General features: G+C 43.7%; 1 protein-coding gene across 1 annotated transcript in view; it reads right to left on the bottom strand.

Moving 5' to 3' along the window:
* The window catches only part of LOC121534970 (phosphatidylinositol 4,5-bisphosphate 3-kinase catalytic subunit alpha isoform-like), a 14,403-nt gene extending 1,369 nt beyond the window's left edge, over window positions 1-13,034 (bottom strand). Inside the window, exons 1-21 of the mRNA XM_041841616.2 lie at window positions 12,679-13,034; window positions 11,299-11,709; window positions 10,909-11,118; window positions 10,436-10,686; window positions 9,816-10,061; window positions 9,387-9,472; window positions 9,140-9,245; window positions 8,481-8,633; window positions 8,103-8,237; window positions 5,999-6,123; window positions 5,618-5,699; window positions 3,878-4,042; window positions 3,440-3,543; window positions 2,888-3,059; window positions 2,577-2,683; window positions 2,244-2,365; window positions 1,986-2,064; window positions 1,279-1,449; window positions 753-870; window positions 362-513; window positions 1-29 (exon numbers count right to left, since the gene is read on the bottom strand). The exon at window positions 1-29 is cut by the window's left edge and continues 1,369 nt beyond it. Coding sequence (XP_041697550.1) covers window positions 1-29; window positions 362-513; window positions 753-870; window positions 1,279-1,449; window positions 1,986-2,064; window positions 2,244-2,365; window positions 2,577-2,683; window positions 2,888-3,059; window positions 3,440-3,543; window positions 3,878-4,042; window positions 5,618-5,699; window positions 5,999-6,123; window positions 8,103-8,237; window positions 8,481-8,633; window positions 9,140-9,245; window positions 9,387-9,472; window positions 9,816-10,061; window positions 10,436-10,686; window positions 10,909-11,118; window positions 11,299-11,650 — 2,965 coding nt within the window. The 5' untranslated portion in view covers window positions 11,651-11,709; window positions 12,679-13,034. The remainder of the gene's footprint in view (window positions 30-361; window positions 514-752; window positions 871-1,278; window positions 1,450-1,985; window positions 2,065-2,243; window positions 2,366-2,576; window positions 2,684-2,887; window positions 3,060-3,439; window positions 3,544-3,877; window positions 4,043-5,617; window positions 5,700-5,998; window positions 6,124-8,102; window positions 8,238-8,480; window positions 8,634-9,139; window positions 9,246-9,386; window positions 9,473-9,815; window positions 10,062-10,435; window positions 10,687-10,908; window positions 11,119-11,298; window positions 11,710-12,678) is intronic.
* Between the last annotated feature and the right edge of the window lie 3,514 nt (window positions 13,035-16,548).

The raw sequence follows: 16,548 nt of genomic DNA, 5'->3' as shown, positions 1-16,548 counted from the left end.
AGTAGGCCTTGTAGCACATCTCCTGAAACCTGGGGGAGTGGGAGGACAATGATGAGGGACAATTAGTCTGGGAAAGGTTGAACCTAGCTGGGTTAGGAAGCATGTGTTTTTGTGCTGATAACTGTGCTCCAAAATGGCTCCCGAGGGGATTAATAAAGTTGTTTTGTAATGTATTACCAGTAGAACAATGATATCATTCTATAACACAATTTCATGATCAGATCGATTAAAAGCAAATGAAGTCAATAGAGTTCCCCATGTAGCCTATTCAAACACTTGCCTTGCACTTCAGAGTAGTGAATCTAATCCCTAATATTCACTTATAGGAAAGCGAACATCAACAAAAATACAGATACTTTACCTCTCAAACTCCCTGGTTTTTGTGCACTCCTGGGTTCCTTTGCTGATGACGATTAAGAAGTCCTGTGTCAAGACAAAGGGCACCCGCTCTCGCTTGTAGCCAAATTTCTTCTTCTTGTGATCCAGGAAATGGCCAAAGTCTATGTGGAATAGCTGCAAGGAGAAAAGATAAAACAAAGAGCATCACAAAAACTGTTGACCTATAACCATGGAACGTCAAGAGAAAAGAATAGTCTGTGTAGGGTTGCACAATACCGGTAGGTTACCCAAAATTCCCCGGTTTTCCAGAAATCCTGGTGGAGGATTCCCAGATTTCCTGCTTATTTTGAGAAACGTACCGGTATTGTGCAACCCTACAACCCTAATTTTGCAACCCTAAGTCTGTGAAGTACCTGTCCATCATCTTTGACCATGATGTTGCTGTTGTGTCGGTCACCGATCCCCAGGATGAAGGTGGCTACGCAGTATCCCGCACACGACCGTGTGAACAAGTCAATGGCCTGGTCGTACCTGGACACATTTCAATGGGTTTTTCATGAGTCTTTGTCATTAAACCAAAGACATGAAACTACAACAATCCTATTGAATCTAAGAAAGAAAGACAATAACCATATGGCATTTTATAAGAATACAGTACATTCCACTCAATTCAGTTCAACGCAATTCAGGGAAACTTTAGCCCTTTCAAGGATTAACTTTCCCTTCCATATGTGACACAGACTATTCCCTAATATGCACCCAATATTTCTAACCACATAATCTAGCATGACTAAGCGTTTAGCACCTAGCATCGCTTAGAATAAAGCAATGTAGAAGAAAGAAGGAATGAAGGCCTACTGGTCATTCATTCTAAGACGTATGTCATTCTAAGACATATGCTATGCTGTTGTGGATATTGGAATATAGCCCAGTACTCACATCTCTCCCCTGTTCTTGTCCTTGAGCCACTGGTGCAGTGTGTGGCTGTTAAACTGCAGCGCCCCCTTCAGGCCTCCTTTACACTGGATCTGCATGATGGTGTGGGAGTTCCTCACCACCTCGATCAGGCCCACGCAGTCGCCGATGGACAGGCAGCCGTACGGCAACATCCTGGGGACAAAAACGACCAATAGGATGACAGGTAGGTCTACCATGGCTACAGTCTTTCAACGATACATTTTATTAATCTACCAATCATTCCATCTAGATACACATGCATTGATTCCTTCTGTTCGATCAGAACTGCGTCCTGACTTTCAATCCACCTACATAGAGACTGGGATGTGATCAGTACAATATGATGAGATACAGATCTAATAAATAGTACTCTGATTTGGAAGTAAAAACTCATTTCCCTGATTCATGGGTTAGAAAACAGAGTGATATAATGGCTATACAGACTCCCTTCACTTCCTTCAAAAACAACCCGACTTTCAATCGACCTGCATTCCTCCTTCTCGTACCTCATTTAGGCTACACTAGTTTCCAGTTCAGAGTTTACATTATCAGCTCCTACAGAAAGTAATGGACTCAATGTTTAATCAATAGGATGAGTCGCTCCTAATTTTAGGCTCCTGCTATCAAGGAGAAGAACATGAAGGTTGTAATCGACTATTCATCCGAGCGGCTACAAAAGAGACTAGTACCTGAGATCAAGCCCCTGGTTCTGCCAGATGTTCTCCATTATCCTAATGATCTGCAAAGTCAGCATGTCCTGCCTCAGATCTGAAGGAGAGAGGTGAGAGTGAAATAGCAAGGTGATGATAAGTCTGAGCTTTGATCACACTAATGCAATATGAATCGCTGCCAGGGCAAAATGGGATTCGGTAAGCATGTTTATTGTCTAGTGTGTCCATAGTGAGTCAAGGGGGTTGGGTGATTCGTTTTGCATTAGCGGGATATACCGTCTCCGTTTTTGAAGATGATCTCGTTGCTCTGGAAGAGCAGCTCTGACATCATGTCAGGATTCTCCCAGTTGAGCCACAGAGGCCGTTTGGCCGATGACATCATCCGGCACTCCTCCAGGCTGAAAGAGATGGCAAACGTTGTATCAACACAGACTCAGAATAACTTTAAGAAAACATCTTGAACACAGTAAGGCCTGTCATTAAACCTGAATTTCACAGGACAAATTTCTTAGTTTCCTTGTTCAATCATTCAGAAGAATATGTGGATGTTCGTGGTTATGTCTACTGTGCTTTCTCGGTTGAGGGACGGAGTTAGAACAGCGCCAGTACCGGAGGTTTCCCAGCTGGTGAGCTGGGTTGAGCGGAGAGGTGAAGCTCTGTAGGGCGTCCATGTAGTCAGGCCTTTTCATCTGCTCCACCAGGAACTTCATCTGAACCTGAGGGCAGAGAGAGAGAGCTTCACTTTACTGCAAGTGTAGGGAGTCCATAGTCCTGAAGACCAATGGGGACTTTATAGCAGCTCCAAACTCATTGTCCTTTTGTCTTGTACTGACAGTAAGAAAAACATGATCACGAAAAAGATTGAGGCTGCCATATTAGGGCGTGAAGTGGAAAGGCCTTGATCACATCGTAAACGTTACCTTCTGGGCCTCGTCCTTCTTCTCCTGCTTGAGGAGGTCGGTGAGGTTAATGAGTTTCTCCATGGCCTCCACCTGTCTGCTCAGGTGCTTCAGGTACATGCCACAGGCCCGGCAGTAGGACTCCAGCAGCAGACCGAAACGTTGGCTCACTGTCTTGTTGTGCATCTCAGACCTGGAGGCAGAGAGAACAAGTTATGCAATTGTGGACACCTATACAAACGTACTAGCAAGACTTCTCAATCTGCATGACCCATAGAAATGTATTCAGAAACATTTCCAAAACACATCAGTCTTGTGACTATGCATGAACACAGTCAATATCAATGTAACTTGATCTGGCAAATTCCCCTCTGTAAGCTTTTTTTCCTTTACTTAAACCCTAAAATACACAAATTAAGCAGGTTTTACAGGACCTTGGAGAAAGATTTTACACCAGCGGAATGGAATTCCGTCTGCCTAAGGCAAATTTAAGCAATCCACAACACACACATTTGGTTTCATAAACACTAAGGTTACTGGGCTAGTAAGGAAACAAACAGAAATCAAACTCACTTGAGATGCCAAAAGAAGAAATGTCCTATCCGCTGATTGGTCAAAGCCTTCTTCAGCAGGAAGCGGGCCAGTGGGTTATCGAGGTACTGCTCGTACTTCAGAACCTGGTGGCCAGACAAACACAGTGAATGTTCAGAACACACACCCAAATGAACGCAAAATGTATTTATTTCCATAGAAATGTATCTGACTGAATAGAAGCCACCATGTAAAAGAGAGCAGTTAACCAGAGGGGTCATATTGAATTCTTTATGTAGTGTCAATAATTAAATCTGTAGGTGTCAAAGCCATTCAAAAACACATCACATCAAGCTGACAGTCAGCGGCATCCATGTTGAATCCCAGAAACCTCATAGAATAGTGTGTGGATAGGGTGAGGCTTGTCCATTCTATCTCTTTATTCATTAAAGACTATGAGTGGGTCTTATTATATTGTACCTGGACCAGCTGAATGAGGTATTGAGAGAGTCTGTCGTCCGTTAAGTATTTTTCAAGGCACTTCACTGCAAAGTCTCGGATCCTGGGATCGGGGAAGTTGCAGTCCAGCAACTCCATGGCTTGTTCTGGCTTTATGGCTGGCCAGTCCTTTAGAAGGCAATACATCTGGAACAAAGATTAACAAATACAAAAAAAATTGTATATAAAAAATTCAAATCAAAGTTTGAGGAAAAAACAAAATCAGATGACATTTATTAAATGAACTAAAATATAAAATTCAACATGTAAAATGTTGGTCCCATGTTTCATGACCAGAAATAAAAGATCCCAGAGAGTTTATATATGCACAAAATGCTTATTTCTCTACAATTTTGTGCACAAATTTGTTTACATACTTGTGAACATTTCACCTTTGCCAAGATAATCCATTCACCTGGCAGGTGTGGCATATCAAGAAGCTGATTAAAACAGCATGATCATTACACAGGTGCACCTTGTGCTGGGGACAATAAAACCCTACTCTAAAATGTGCAATTGTGTCACAACACAATGCCACAGATGTCTCAAGTTGAGGGAGCATGCGATTGGCATGCTGACTGCAGGAATGTCCACCAGAGCGGTTGCCAGAGAATTTAATGTTAATTTCTCTACCATAAGTCACCAACATCGTTTTAGAGAATTTGGCAGTACGTCCAACTGGCCTCACAACCACAGACCACATGTAACCACGCCAGCCCAGGACCTCCACATCCAGCTTCTTCACCTGCGGGATTGTCTGAGACCAGCCACCTGGACAGCTGATGAAATTGTGGGTTTGCACAACTGAAGAATTTCTGCATCAACTGTCAGAAACCGTCTCAGGGAAGCTTATCTGCGTGCTCGTCGTCCTCACCAGGGTCTTGACCTGACTGCAGTTCGGCGTCGTAGCCAACTTCAGTGGGCAAATGCTCACTTTCGATGGTCACTGGCACGCTGGAGAAGTGTGCTCTTCACAGATGAATCCCAATTTCAACTGTACCAGGCAGATGGCATCGTTTGGGAGAGCGGTTTGCTGATGTGAACAAGAGTGCCCCATGGTGGCAGTGGGGTTATGGTATGGGCAGGCATAAGCTACAGTCAACAAACACAATTGCATTTTATCGATGGCAATTTGACTGCACAGAGATACCGTGACGAGATCCTGAGGCCCATTGTCGTGCCACTAATCTGCCGCCATCACCTCATGTTTCAGCATGATAATGCACGGCCCCATGTCGCAAGTACCTGTACACAATTCCTGGAAGCTGAAAACTTCCCAGTTCTTCCATGGCCTGTATACTCACCAGACATGTCACCCATTGAGCATGTTTGGGATGCTCTGGATCGACGTGTACGAACGTGTGTTCCAGTTCCCGCCAATATCCAGCAACTTCGCACAGCCATTGAAGAGGAGTGGGACAACATTCCACAGGCCACAATCAACAGCCTGATACACTCTATGCGAAGGAGATGTTTCGCACCAGATACTGACTGGTTTTCCGATCCACACCCCTAAATATATATATTTTCTGAAGGATATCTATATTCCCAGTCATGTGAAATCCATAGATTAGGGCCTAATGAATTGATTTCAATTGACTGATTTCCTTATATGAACTGTAATTGTTGCGTTTATATTTTTGTTCAGTGTATATCAAATTTCCCCTTGCCATGGTAGGCTATAAAGTCAAGTGTCAGCAGTTGAAATGTGAGACTGTTTACCTGCGCAACCTCATCCCTGGAGTTCCATTTCACTGCCAGGAGAATCTTGGGCAGTATCTCCGGGATACTGACACAGTAATGTCTGTAGGAGGAGAGAATAGCAAACATTTGAATGTAGAAAATTGCTTGTTTCCTCCCTTACGATCACACGCACTGTACACGCATATACACACACACACACACACACACACACAGGGCCTCATTTCTCAATCATGAGCAGCACACATCTGTTATTATAACAAGTGTTTTAGTAGCTTGAGCAGGTAACCAAACTATTTCAGATGTAAGAAATGTTTGATAAATCTTGCGTGGGTTTTGTTTATGTGTTTTTCATAATAGAAAATATGGATTTGTTGATAAAGCACACACACACAGTATTACCTGTGCCTCCACAGGAAGTCCTTCTCCTGCTCAGTGATTTCAGACAGTGGGTCTCTGTTACACACCAGACGCAGCTGTTCGTTGTCACTGTCCGTCAGAGGGTTGTCCCTCGCCAGTCTGTTACTCTGCAATAGAGACCAGTATGCTGCTTATTAAAACTACAGTACTGGTGGGAAGCAGGGTCGCATTCAATAAGCACTCAGTTGTAAAAGGTTTTGCGTTCTTATTGGACACACTCAGGTAGCTCATCTGCGTGAACGTGCCTTAGGCATGCTGCAAGGAGGCATGAGGACTGCAGATGTGGCCAGGGCAATAAATTGCAATATCCGTACTGTGAGACGCCTTAGACAGCGCTACAGGGAGACAGGACGGACAGCTGATCGTCCTCGCAGTGGCAGACCACGTGTAACAACACCTGCACAGGATCGGTACATTCGCACATCACACCTGCGGGACAGGTACAGGATGGCAACAACAACTGCCCGAGTTACACCAGGAACGCACAATCCCTCCATCAGTGCTCAGAATGTCCACAATATGCTGAGAGAGGCTGGACTGAGGGCTTGTAGTCCTGTTGTAAGGCAGGTCCTCACCAGACATCACCGGCAACAACGTCGCCTATGGGCACAAACCCACTGTCGCTGGACCAGACAGGACTGGCAAAAAGTGCTCTTCATTGACGAGTTGCAGTTGTGTCTCACCAGGGGTGATGGTTGGATTCGTGTTTATCGTCGAAGGAATGAGCGTTACACTGAGGCCTGTACTCTGGAGCGAGATCGATTTGGAGGTGGAGGGTCCGTCATGGTCTGGGTCGGCGTGTCACAGCATCATCGGACTGAGCTTGTCGTCATTGGAGGCAATCTCAATGCTGTGCGTTACAGGGAAGACGTCCTCCTCCCTCATGTGGTACCCTTCCTGCAGGCTCATCCTGACATGACCCTCCAGCATGACAATGCCACCAGCCATACTGCTCGTTCTGTGCGTGATTTCCTGCAAGACAGGAATGTCAGTGTTCTGCCATGGCCAGCGAAGAGCCCGGATCTCAATCCCATTGAGCACATCTGGGACCTGTTGGATTGGAGGTTGACGGCTAGAGCCATTCCCCCCAGAAATGTTCGGGAACTTGCAGGTGCCTTGGTGGAAGAGTGGGGTAACATCTCACAGCAAGAACTGGCAAATCTGGTGCAGTCCATGAGGAGGAGATGCACTGCAGTACTTAATGCAGCTGGTGGCCACACCAGATACTGACTGTTACTTTTGATTTTGACCCCCCCTTTGTTCAGGGACACATTATTCCATTTGTGTTAGTCACATGTCTGTGGAACTTGTTCAGTTTATGTCTCAGTTGTTGAATCTTATGTTCATACAAATATTTACACATGTTAAGTTTGCTGAAAATAAACACAGTTGACAGTGAGAGGATGTTTATTTTTTTGCTGTGTTTACATGCGGTATGCTACAGTTGAAACGACAACACGATATACAGAAAATAAGGCACTTACTTTGAATGGAATGCACACATGTCCAAATATATTATTTGTAAGGAAAACAACAATGAAGGCAATGCGGACGCCAGCCAGAAAATGTGCCGGGGAAAACGTTTGTGCAATGTCTGCTCTGACTAGAGATGTGCAATGTCTTCATACTTGATCTGGGGAAACACTGGGGAAGTGCTTGGGCTCTCGCTGAAGAGAGAAGTTTGTCCGGCTCAGTAAAGCCTCAAACATAAATTGTCCGCAACAGTGAAATGGGCTACTTCTTATGTGAATTAATGAGGAGGCGGAACACACCTCAATTCAAACTGTTGTTAGAAAATACAATTTGTTAGAAAATACATTTAAATTGACCAATTGAAACATAACCTATAGATAATTAGCAGGCAGCATGCCTTGGTTTGAGGGCAGCGTGGGTAACTGTCCTGTTGCGTAACAATCACATTTTGGAACAGTGAGTACATTCAGATATCACGTGCATAAAAAACACTCACGCTCGGGCGACTGTTAGAGATATTTGGAACCCATGCGTGAAAAGATTAAATCAATACAACAGATGAACGTACAATGTCAATATTGACTTAGACCAAACAAAATCACTTGGGACTTACCAAACCGGTGTGGCAGTAGTTGAAGCCCAGCTCCCGGGATATGTTCCAGTTGGCGTGCTCCTCGATGGCCGGCATGTCAGGGAACTTTACCGGGTTACTGAAGTGGTCAAACTCCAGCTCCAGGCAAGGGGTTTCCTGTGGGCCCAGAGCAATATAATGGAAAGGTCATTTGAGGTCGTTCAAAAGGACTTATGAGAACAATGGCGTCCTATTGTGGGGTTTGGTTGTATGTCAATGAGTAATTAATAAGGTGGATAAGAGGCTTAGACAATGAGAGGGGAGATGCGGATTATTGCGAACTGTAGCTTTGTGTGGTGTGTTAGATCCAGTGTGTGTCTTTCCATATGCGTGTGTAGCTAGCTAGCCAACACCTCAGACCTTGTTTGGATTGGAGCCGGTGACTCCGATAGCATTGAGCAGGTCTTCCAGGCCGTGGGGCACGGGCCACAGGTTGAGGGCCATCTTTCCAGCCACCAGCGTGTGGGTGTAATCAAACAGGTTGATGTTTCCCCAGGCTAGTGGACAGTGCTCCTGTAGCAACATAAGCACAATGATGGATTGTATTGTAGTCAATGTATGGAGTTGCATTGAAATTGGGATCAACGTAAATCGAGTTAAAAAATTGATAAAGAGGATATAGAATCCCAAGCTAAGTACGAGATTGAAAGCCATTGTTGTGCAAAGAAAATGCATGTGACACACAAGTAGGATTTGCCAAAGCCAGGAAAGTGAGCGATAATGTTCATTTCAATTACGCTACCCAAACAACTAATTCATGTACTTTTTCCACTTCTCCATTTATACCCCAATCATTATTCATCTACACCAGGGATCTCAAACTAGCAGCCCGGGGGCCACATCAGGCCCGAAGCTGCTTCCCTCCAGCCCCCATGATAACAGTAAGACCAACATTGGCCCCCAGGTATTTTGAGTTTGAGACCTGATTTACACTTCTGATAGTTTGACCAAACCAAAGTAACTATTTTTTGTCAGAAACAATAAATTCCTGAAACTGGTGGGCAGGAGGGAGAGCTCACCTCCTTGGCCCCCTTCCTCCCTTTCACGGAACAGATGGACAGACAGAGGCGGGCGGCGCGGGGGATGTCTGGAATGTACATGTCGTAGTTCAGCCACTCGTTCCACCTTGGATGGACAACAAGAACATTTTCCCAATCAAAACAGACATCCCTATGAAGCTAACAGTAAGTAGGCTACACTACAGTATGCGATTTAGCAATAACTTCATTAAGAAAGTACAGTTTATTATGATGCAGGATGGCATACCTGGGGTTTGAGCATGGCACGCGCTGAGTGTTCACGTTGTCACACAGCTGCTCCCCACCGTGGTAAATCCCAGTCCGGACGTAGATCTAGATCAATAGCAGGGACACACATTAATAATTTACATAGATGTCTTTGACAGAAACCTTTATTGTGCTACTAAAAAGAACAATGACATCCAGGACATTTCGGCCCAATCGTGAACTTGATCTATTCAAATAGTCCATCTAAATGTAGTTCCCCTTCTCCACAAGGACCTGCACTGATATGTACAACAGAACTGACAACAGGGTTCAGTGAGGGAAAAACACTTTTGGAAACAGGGAGGTACTACTTGAACTTGTTTAATAAGAACACAGGTTTTTGTTTTCTGTAGCAAAACATTTTGTTATGCCCTACTGAACACCACCCAAAGGTCCTCAAGTACAGTACCTTGTCAATGTCCCTGATGTTGACGTTGACGTAGGTGGCACACAGTATCCTTATCCTCAGCGTGCCGTTGATGGTCCATAGAGACTTGGTGGCCGTCTCGCCGTTCATGTAGGGAGTGGCCGTGGAGATGCGGCGGGCATACGAGGGCATGGTAAAGGTGTCGATGGGCAGCTGCGAGTACAGGCTGTCCTTGGCCATTAGCATGAGGTTGGGCATGCGCCCCAGCATGATGCAACTCCTCACGTACTGGGAAGGAAAGGCAATATACATTATAAGGGCATTAGATGCTACACCAAGCGAGGTATTAAACATGCAAAGAATGGCAACCCTTCTTTTGCACAGTTGCTATTACCTGTGTAACATTGCTAGCTAGTCATTGGCCAGTCATTCAAACATGCTCCAGACAGGATTCAAAGGAAGAATGTCAAAAGCCAAAGATTCAGATCACCGACTGTCGTCAATAAAATTCATTATTTGAGAATTTCTTCTTTCGAATCACTCATTTATTTATTATATTTAAACACACAGGCAAGAGACTAACTACAACATATGTTTGAATGTATCCCTATTCAAGATGTGGAGTAGGCATCGGAGAAATGTGTGTATGCGTCTGTGTTTACCTTGTACTGACTCAGGGGGTATTTCTCCAGCAGGTACTCATCGCAGCCGCACACCTTGAGGATGTACTTGCCCTGATACTCCTGCACGCACATCTTGAGCTGCTCGTGGGACAGCAGCATGCTACGCGTCTTCTTGCGGATGGCCTCTGCGATCACGTGCTCCGGCACGCAGTCGTGGTTGATTTTCAGTGTGTACTTCTGCTTGTCGTTGCTTGGCGACACGATGACCCAGATGACCACTATGATTTGACCTGGAGGGAAAGAGGAATAAATGTGTTATTATGGCATGGTAAGTGAGGTACCTTCCAATCCGATACATCACACGTCACCAAACATATATTTAAAACAAGTGGGTGGTAGTTCTGTCAACGCTTACAATAGGTTATTTTGATACAAAATTAGGCTGTACATGGCTGGGATAGTTTCCCTTTGCCACAGACCCAAACCTTCTGTGTGTGTCTCCCATGTCCTACCTTTGTCAAGCTTATTGAAGATGTGCTTGGGTAGTTCTACTGACGACTCTACATTGGGAGGGTAGACGTACAACGCTCTACTGATGGGTCCGTTAGTGTCTCGGAGGTCCACAGACTCCTTGCAGACATTTAATATGTTCCTTCTAAAGTCCTGGACCTCTGCGTCCTTGACCAGGTCAAACTCACATATAGGCATTCCTATGGCAAAACCTGCACAAAAAAAGGAGAGAATTTCATGCACTCCTACAGCTACATTTTATCAAGCTTTATCGCACTCAATATTCAATCATGAAATTTGAGGGCTGGTTTTGAAAACAGCCTGAGGCCACACCATACTTAGAGTGTGCTTATGTGACGTCAGTGACTTAGTATAAAGAATACGAGACATACCAATTTCTCGATTTAGTATTTTCTCCTCTCGATTGCCTACTGGCTCGATGACTTTCAGGAAGGCCTGAAAAAGCCTGAGGTCGCACAGTCTCCTCGTCTCATCATAGAACTCCTCTCTCTCAGCCTCTTGAGTAACGCTGACAAAGATGTAGGAGGTCTCCTCCTGTAGGAGGTGGTGGAGAGGATACTTCCTGGCCTCTTTGAAGAGGTCCTGTTTGACCGAGATGAGTGTGGCCTCACGTGTGCACTCCAATGTCAGAATCATCCCATTGGGGAGAAGGAAGTCCACCTGGATGCTCGGGGGCATCAAGTGCATGCCCCATAGTTCCCCTGAAGACGGCCTGGGAGGCATTGTGTTCGGGCCGGCTGCTCCTCACTATGCTAATAATTACGATGAGTCGGGTCGACCAACTAGAGAGAGAGAGAGGCAATTACATAAGAAGCAGTGACCCATTTATACATCTCCATACTGCATGAGATAGTTAGCTACTAAATATTTCGAATGAGAGCAGAGGCATTGAGTGCAAGTGCTCACTAATAACTATCATTTTATAGCAGGCAGTTGCTTACACTACATCATAAGTTAAATTGTTAATTGTCCCAAAAAAACGCAAACGCATGGGGACAGCTCAAGCAGGAAACTACAGTTCCTCTGGGACAGATGTTGCTCGAATAAAATATTTTACATAACAATAGGTAGTTTGATAGCTAAGTGGAGAGGTTGACAGGTCACTCACTGTGTAATCAAACTAACTAACAAGCTAGTGAAGCAATGTGTCACAACAAGTAATGGAACGGGAAGACTGTAGTTAGCTAGCTAATGAAGTAGCTACCTAGCTTACTAAGTAGCTAACAGTTAGCTGTTTAGAGAATTTTGTAACGCATCATGAATTCTGTCATATGGGTATATTATGATGGCAAACGTTTGAGAACTAACCCGCAATTGTTATTTGCATTTTGCTTACTAGAATGCATATATAGCTAGTGATTGACTGCGTTAGACTTAGCTATCTAAAACACCGGTGCCGCTAGCTAGCTAATATTAGCTGACAAACCGCTAGCCATTAGCTAGCTAGTTGTTTTTGTGAAGACTTAGCTTGTGCCAGCTAGCCTAACTAATTGTCCAATGGCAATGCCTCATCATATTTGCAACTAGCCGTGCTGTCGTCTCGTTAAATTATGTATTTATTAGTTATGATTGTCTTTTGACACAATTTTTTATTTTATGACAAAATACCTGGCATTTGCAGGCAAACACTAGTTTGGTTATCGTCTCGCGCAACGCACTGTTTTCAGTCATAACATGCAACTTTCTACGGATAATAGCTAGCAAATTTGAGGCAACTATGAGCTAGCTAGCTAAACAAACCCCATTCGTACCCGTCCTAGACCTCGCGCCCTCAGTCGTAGCGCTGGCTTGCTACTCCATCCAATTGTCGGGACAGTCCGGTTTCTCAACAAAGACGCCTTTCGCTATCATATTAATGGTTTCCCAAGTAATAAGGCCATTACATTCCATGGTGTGATGCCCAGCTCAATAGCGAAAAATACTGCATTTTGATTGCTTGCAAGCCGCCTGTCAGACAGCTTAGTGTTCGTTTGGCAAAGCTAGCTGCCTGCCTGGCGGTTTCCACTAGCTTCCATAGCCACAAAGTCCAAATTAACTAAAAAAATATATAGATGTTTTGTCTTAATGTAAGGTTAGGTTCGGGCATAAGGTTGGCAGTGTGGTTTAGGTTAGGTTTAAAATAAAATTTTAGGAATATACATTTTAGAAATGGGCGGGGTTTATGACTTTGTGGCTATAGAAACTAGTGACGACCATGGCATCGGGCTTTTGACCTCGAAGACGTGATGCATAGAATGTTCTCTGTATTCTATTCAAACAATTTATGCCATCTCACCAACAGCATTTGAAACATTTGACATAATATTTAAAAGCGTTAACTCTCAAAACTGTTTGTAAGAAAACACAGTCCTGAAATAAAAGTGTTATATTCTGACAGCATTGCAACAAAATTCAAGCAAAAATGCATGACTACAGTAACGATGGCGATGTCAGAAAGGGGTAGCCAACAGTAGTTGGTAGCCAGCGATGGCTAACAGGAGGGATGCATCTGATGTTTTAATGCTGGACGTGAACAAAACCCTGCACGTACAGCCCACCAGAACCATTAGGCCTACTGGTCACTCCTTATGGCTATCTATCCAAAACTACGCTTCTGGTCAACAGGGTAACATTGTTCTGAAGGGGACAGCAGAGGGGGTCAAATTCAAGGAAACCACCTTTCTTGCTTGTAAAATATTGACTGCTTTCCATTGCTGTCAGAGGGAGCTGGAAGTGAGCAAGTGGCACACCTCAAGAGATGACAAGCAAACACATGTATGATAACAAGGGGGAACTAGTGAAACTGACAATGTCAAAGATGTGATGAATCCATACAAGGTCTATTTCCATCCAAAGCCAGTCATATGCAAAGCCAGGGGCAAAATTTGTCCCAAGCAAGGAAAGGCAGAGAAAGGCGCTGTCATGCCAAATGCCCTCAAAGGAAATCTGCCCGGTGACAGTGAGAGAAAAAAAGAGCAGAAAAGTTTCCATCTGCATAATTTCTAAGAAATTCTGAACAAAAATATAGGGTTTATTACAGTTGCATCATTTGTAAACAATTGCTTGATTGCATAAATGCATTAAATTCACCATCAAATTATTTATTTCATTTTGATATGCCTCACCATGGGAAGTCATAAGTGCATCAATATGTTATTTTATGAGGTAATTTATTGCATACAGAGCAAAATGTATGAAAAATAAACATGAAAAGTTAGCCACTTTCCTCGGTTGTCATCAGAGAGACACAAGACAATGAAAAACATTTTTGCATAGCACACAATTTCTGTATGACAGACTGAACAATAAAATGGTAATTAGTGTACATAATATAAGCTATGGCTGACCCCTAAAATATGTTGATGCTGTCATTCAGCAATTTCCCCATTAGATTCTGCATATTCTAGCTAGTTCTGGTATTTCGACAATGGTCTTTAACCCTCTTCTGCAAAAAATCACATACAGGAACTGCACAAGCTTCTAACTTTGCTCAACACAGTAGGTCATGAACAATTATCTTCAGGAAACACAGTGGACAATTTGGGAGAATGAACTCTGTCTCATTCCGTCAGCACAAATTTTGCTCAACATTGTCGTCTGTGAGATATAGGACACGTGCTCAACATTACTCCAAATTTAGGATTGTAAGCGAGGGTACTCAACTTTCTGTAAGGGCCCTTGTTCAAAGTCTGTAAATCATTTACTAAGTATTTCTTATTGTGGTCACATTGTCGAGCGGGAACCTGCAAGTAAGCATTTCATTGTACTGTGTACACCATGTGTATCCTGTACATATGACAAATAAAATAAAAAGGTAGATAAAAAAATGTTCAAATAGCCTGTTCATTTCTGTGAAAAGGTTGCATATTATGATGTAGAGTAAGAAAACATGCATGCATAGCTGTGGGAAGTAGGGGTGCTGAAGGTGCTGCAGCACCCCCTGAAAAATCAGAATTAAAAAGAACGTTCATTTTTGTTGTTTTTTTAATCTTCACAAAAGTAGTGCACTGGGCCTTTAATAGTCCTGTATTAGTAGACCGATATAGCCATCTGCAGTGCCAGCTCGGGCAAAAAGGTTTGTTCCCACCCCCAAACTACAGTGCCTTGCAAAAGTATTCATCCCCCTTGGCGTTTTTCCTATTTTGTTGCATTACAACCTGTAATTTAAATGGATTTCATGTAATGGACATACACAAAATAGTCCAAATTGGTGAAGTGAAAAAAATAACTTGTTTAAAACAATTCTAGAAAATAAATAATGGAAAAGTGGTGCGTGCACATGTATTCACCTCCTTTGCTATGAAGCCCCTAAATAAGATCTGGTGCAACCAATTACCTTCAGAAGTCACATAATTAGTTTTAAAAAACTCCACCTGTGTGCAATCTAAGTGTTACATGATCTGTCAAACGATCTCAGTATATATACACCTGTTCTGAAAGGCCCCAGAGTCTGCAACACCATGAAGCACACGAAGCAAGGGGCACCACCAAGCAAGCGGCACCATGAAGACCAAGGAGCTCTCCAAACAGGTCAGGGGCAAAGTTGTGGAGAAGTACAGATCAGAGTTGGGTTATAAAAAAATATCAGAAACTTTGAACATCCCACGGAACACCATTATATCCATTATTAAAAATGGAAAGAATATGGCACCACAACAAACCTGCCAAGAGAGGGCCGCCCACCAAAACTCACGGACCAGGCAAGGAGGGTATTAATCAGAGAGGCAACAAAGAGACCAAAGATAACCCTGAAGGAGCTGCAAAGCTCCACAGCAGAGATTGGAGTATCTGTCAATAGGACCACTTCAAGCCGTACACTCCACAGAGCTGGGCTTTATGGAAGAGTGGCCAGAAAAAAGCCATTGCTTAAAGAAAAAAATAAGCAAACACGTTTGGTGTTCGCCACAAGGCATGTGGGAGACTCCCCAAACATATGAAAGAAGGTACTCTGGTCAGATGAGACTAAAATTGAGCTTTTTGGCCATCAAGGAAAACGCTATGTCTGGCGCAAACCCAACACCTCTCATCACCCAGAGAACACCATCCCCACAGTGAAGCATGGTGGTGGCAGCATCATGCTGTGGGGATATTTTTCATCGGCAGGGACTGGGAAACTGGTCAGAATTGAAGGAATGGTGGATGGCGCTAAATACAGGGAAATTCTTGAGGGAAACCTGTTTCAGTCTTCCAGAGATTTGAGACTGGGATGGAGGTTCACCTTCCAGCAGGACAATGACCCTAAGCATACTGCTAAAGCAACACTCGAGTGGTTTAAGGGGAAACATTTAAATGTCTTGGAATGGCCTAGTCAAAGCCCAGACCTCAATCCAATTGAGAATATGTGCTATGACTTAAAGATTGCTGTACACCAGCGGAACTCATCCAACTTGAAGGAGCTGGAGCAGTTTTGCCTTGAAGAATGGGCAAAAATCCCAGTGGCTAGATGTGCCAAGCGTATAGAGACATACCCCAAGAAACTTGCAGCTGTAGTTGCTGCAAAAGGTGGCTCTACAAAGTGTTGACTTTGGGGAGGTGAACAGTTATGCACGCTCAAGTTCAGTTTTTTTGTCTTATTTCTTGTTTGTTTCACAAGAAAAAATATTTTGCATCTTCAAAGTGGTAGGTGTGTTGTGTAAATCAAA

Source organism: Coregonus clupeaformis, unplaced genomic scaffold (genome assembly GCF_020615455.1).
Source record: "Coregonus clupeaformis isolate EN_2021a unplaced genomic scaffold, ASM2061545v1 scaf0193, whole genome shotgun sequence".
Classification (NCBI taxonomy): domain Eukaryota; kingdom Metazoa; phylum Chordata; class Actinopteri; order Salmoniformes; family Salmonidae; genus Coregonus; species Coregonus clupeaformis.
This window is presented reverse-complemented; position numbering and strand designations above follow the sequence as displayed.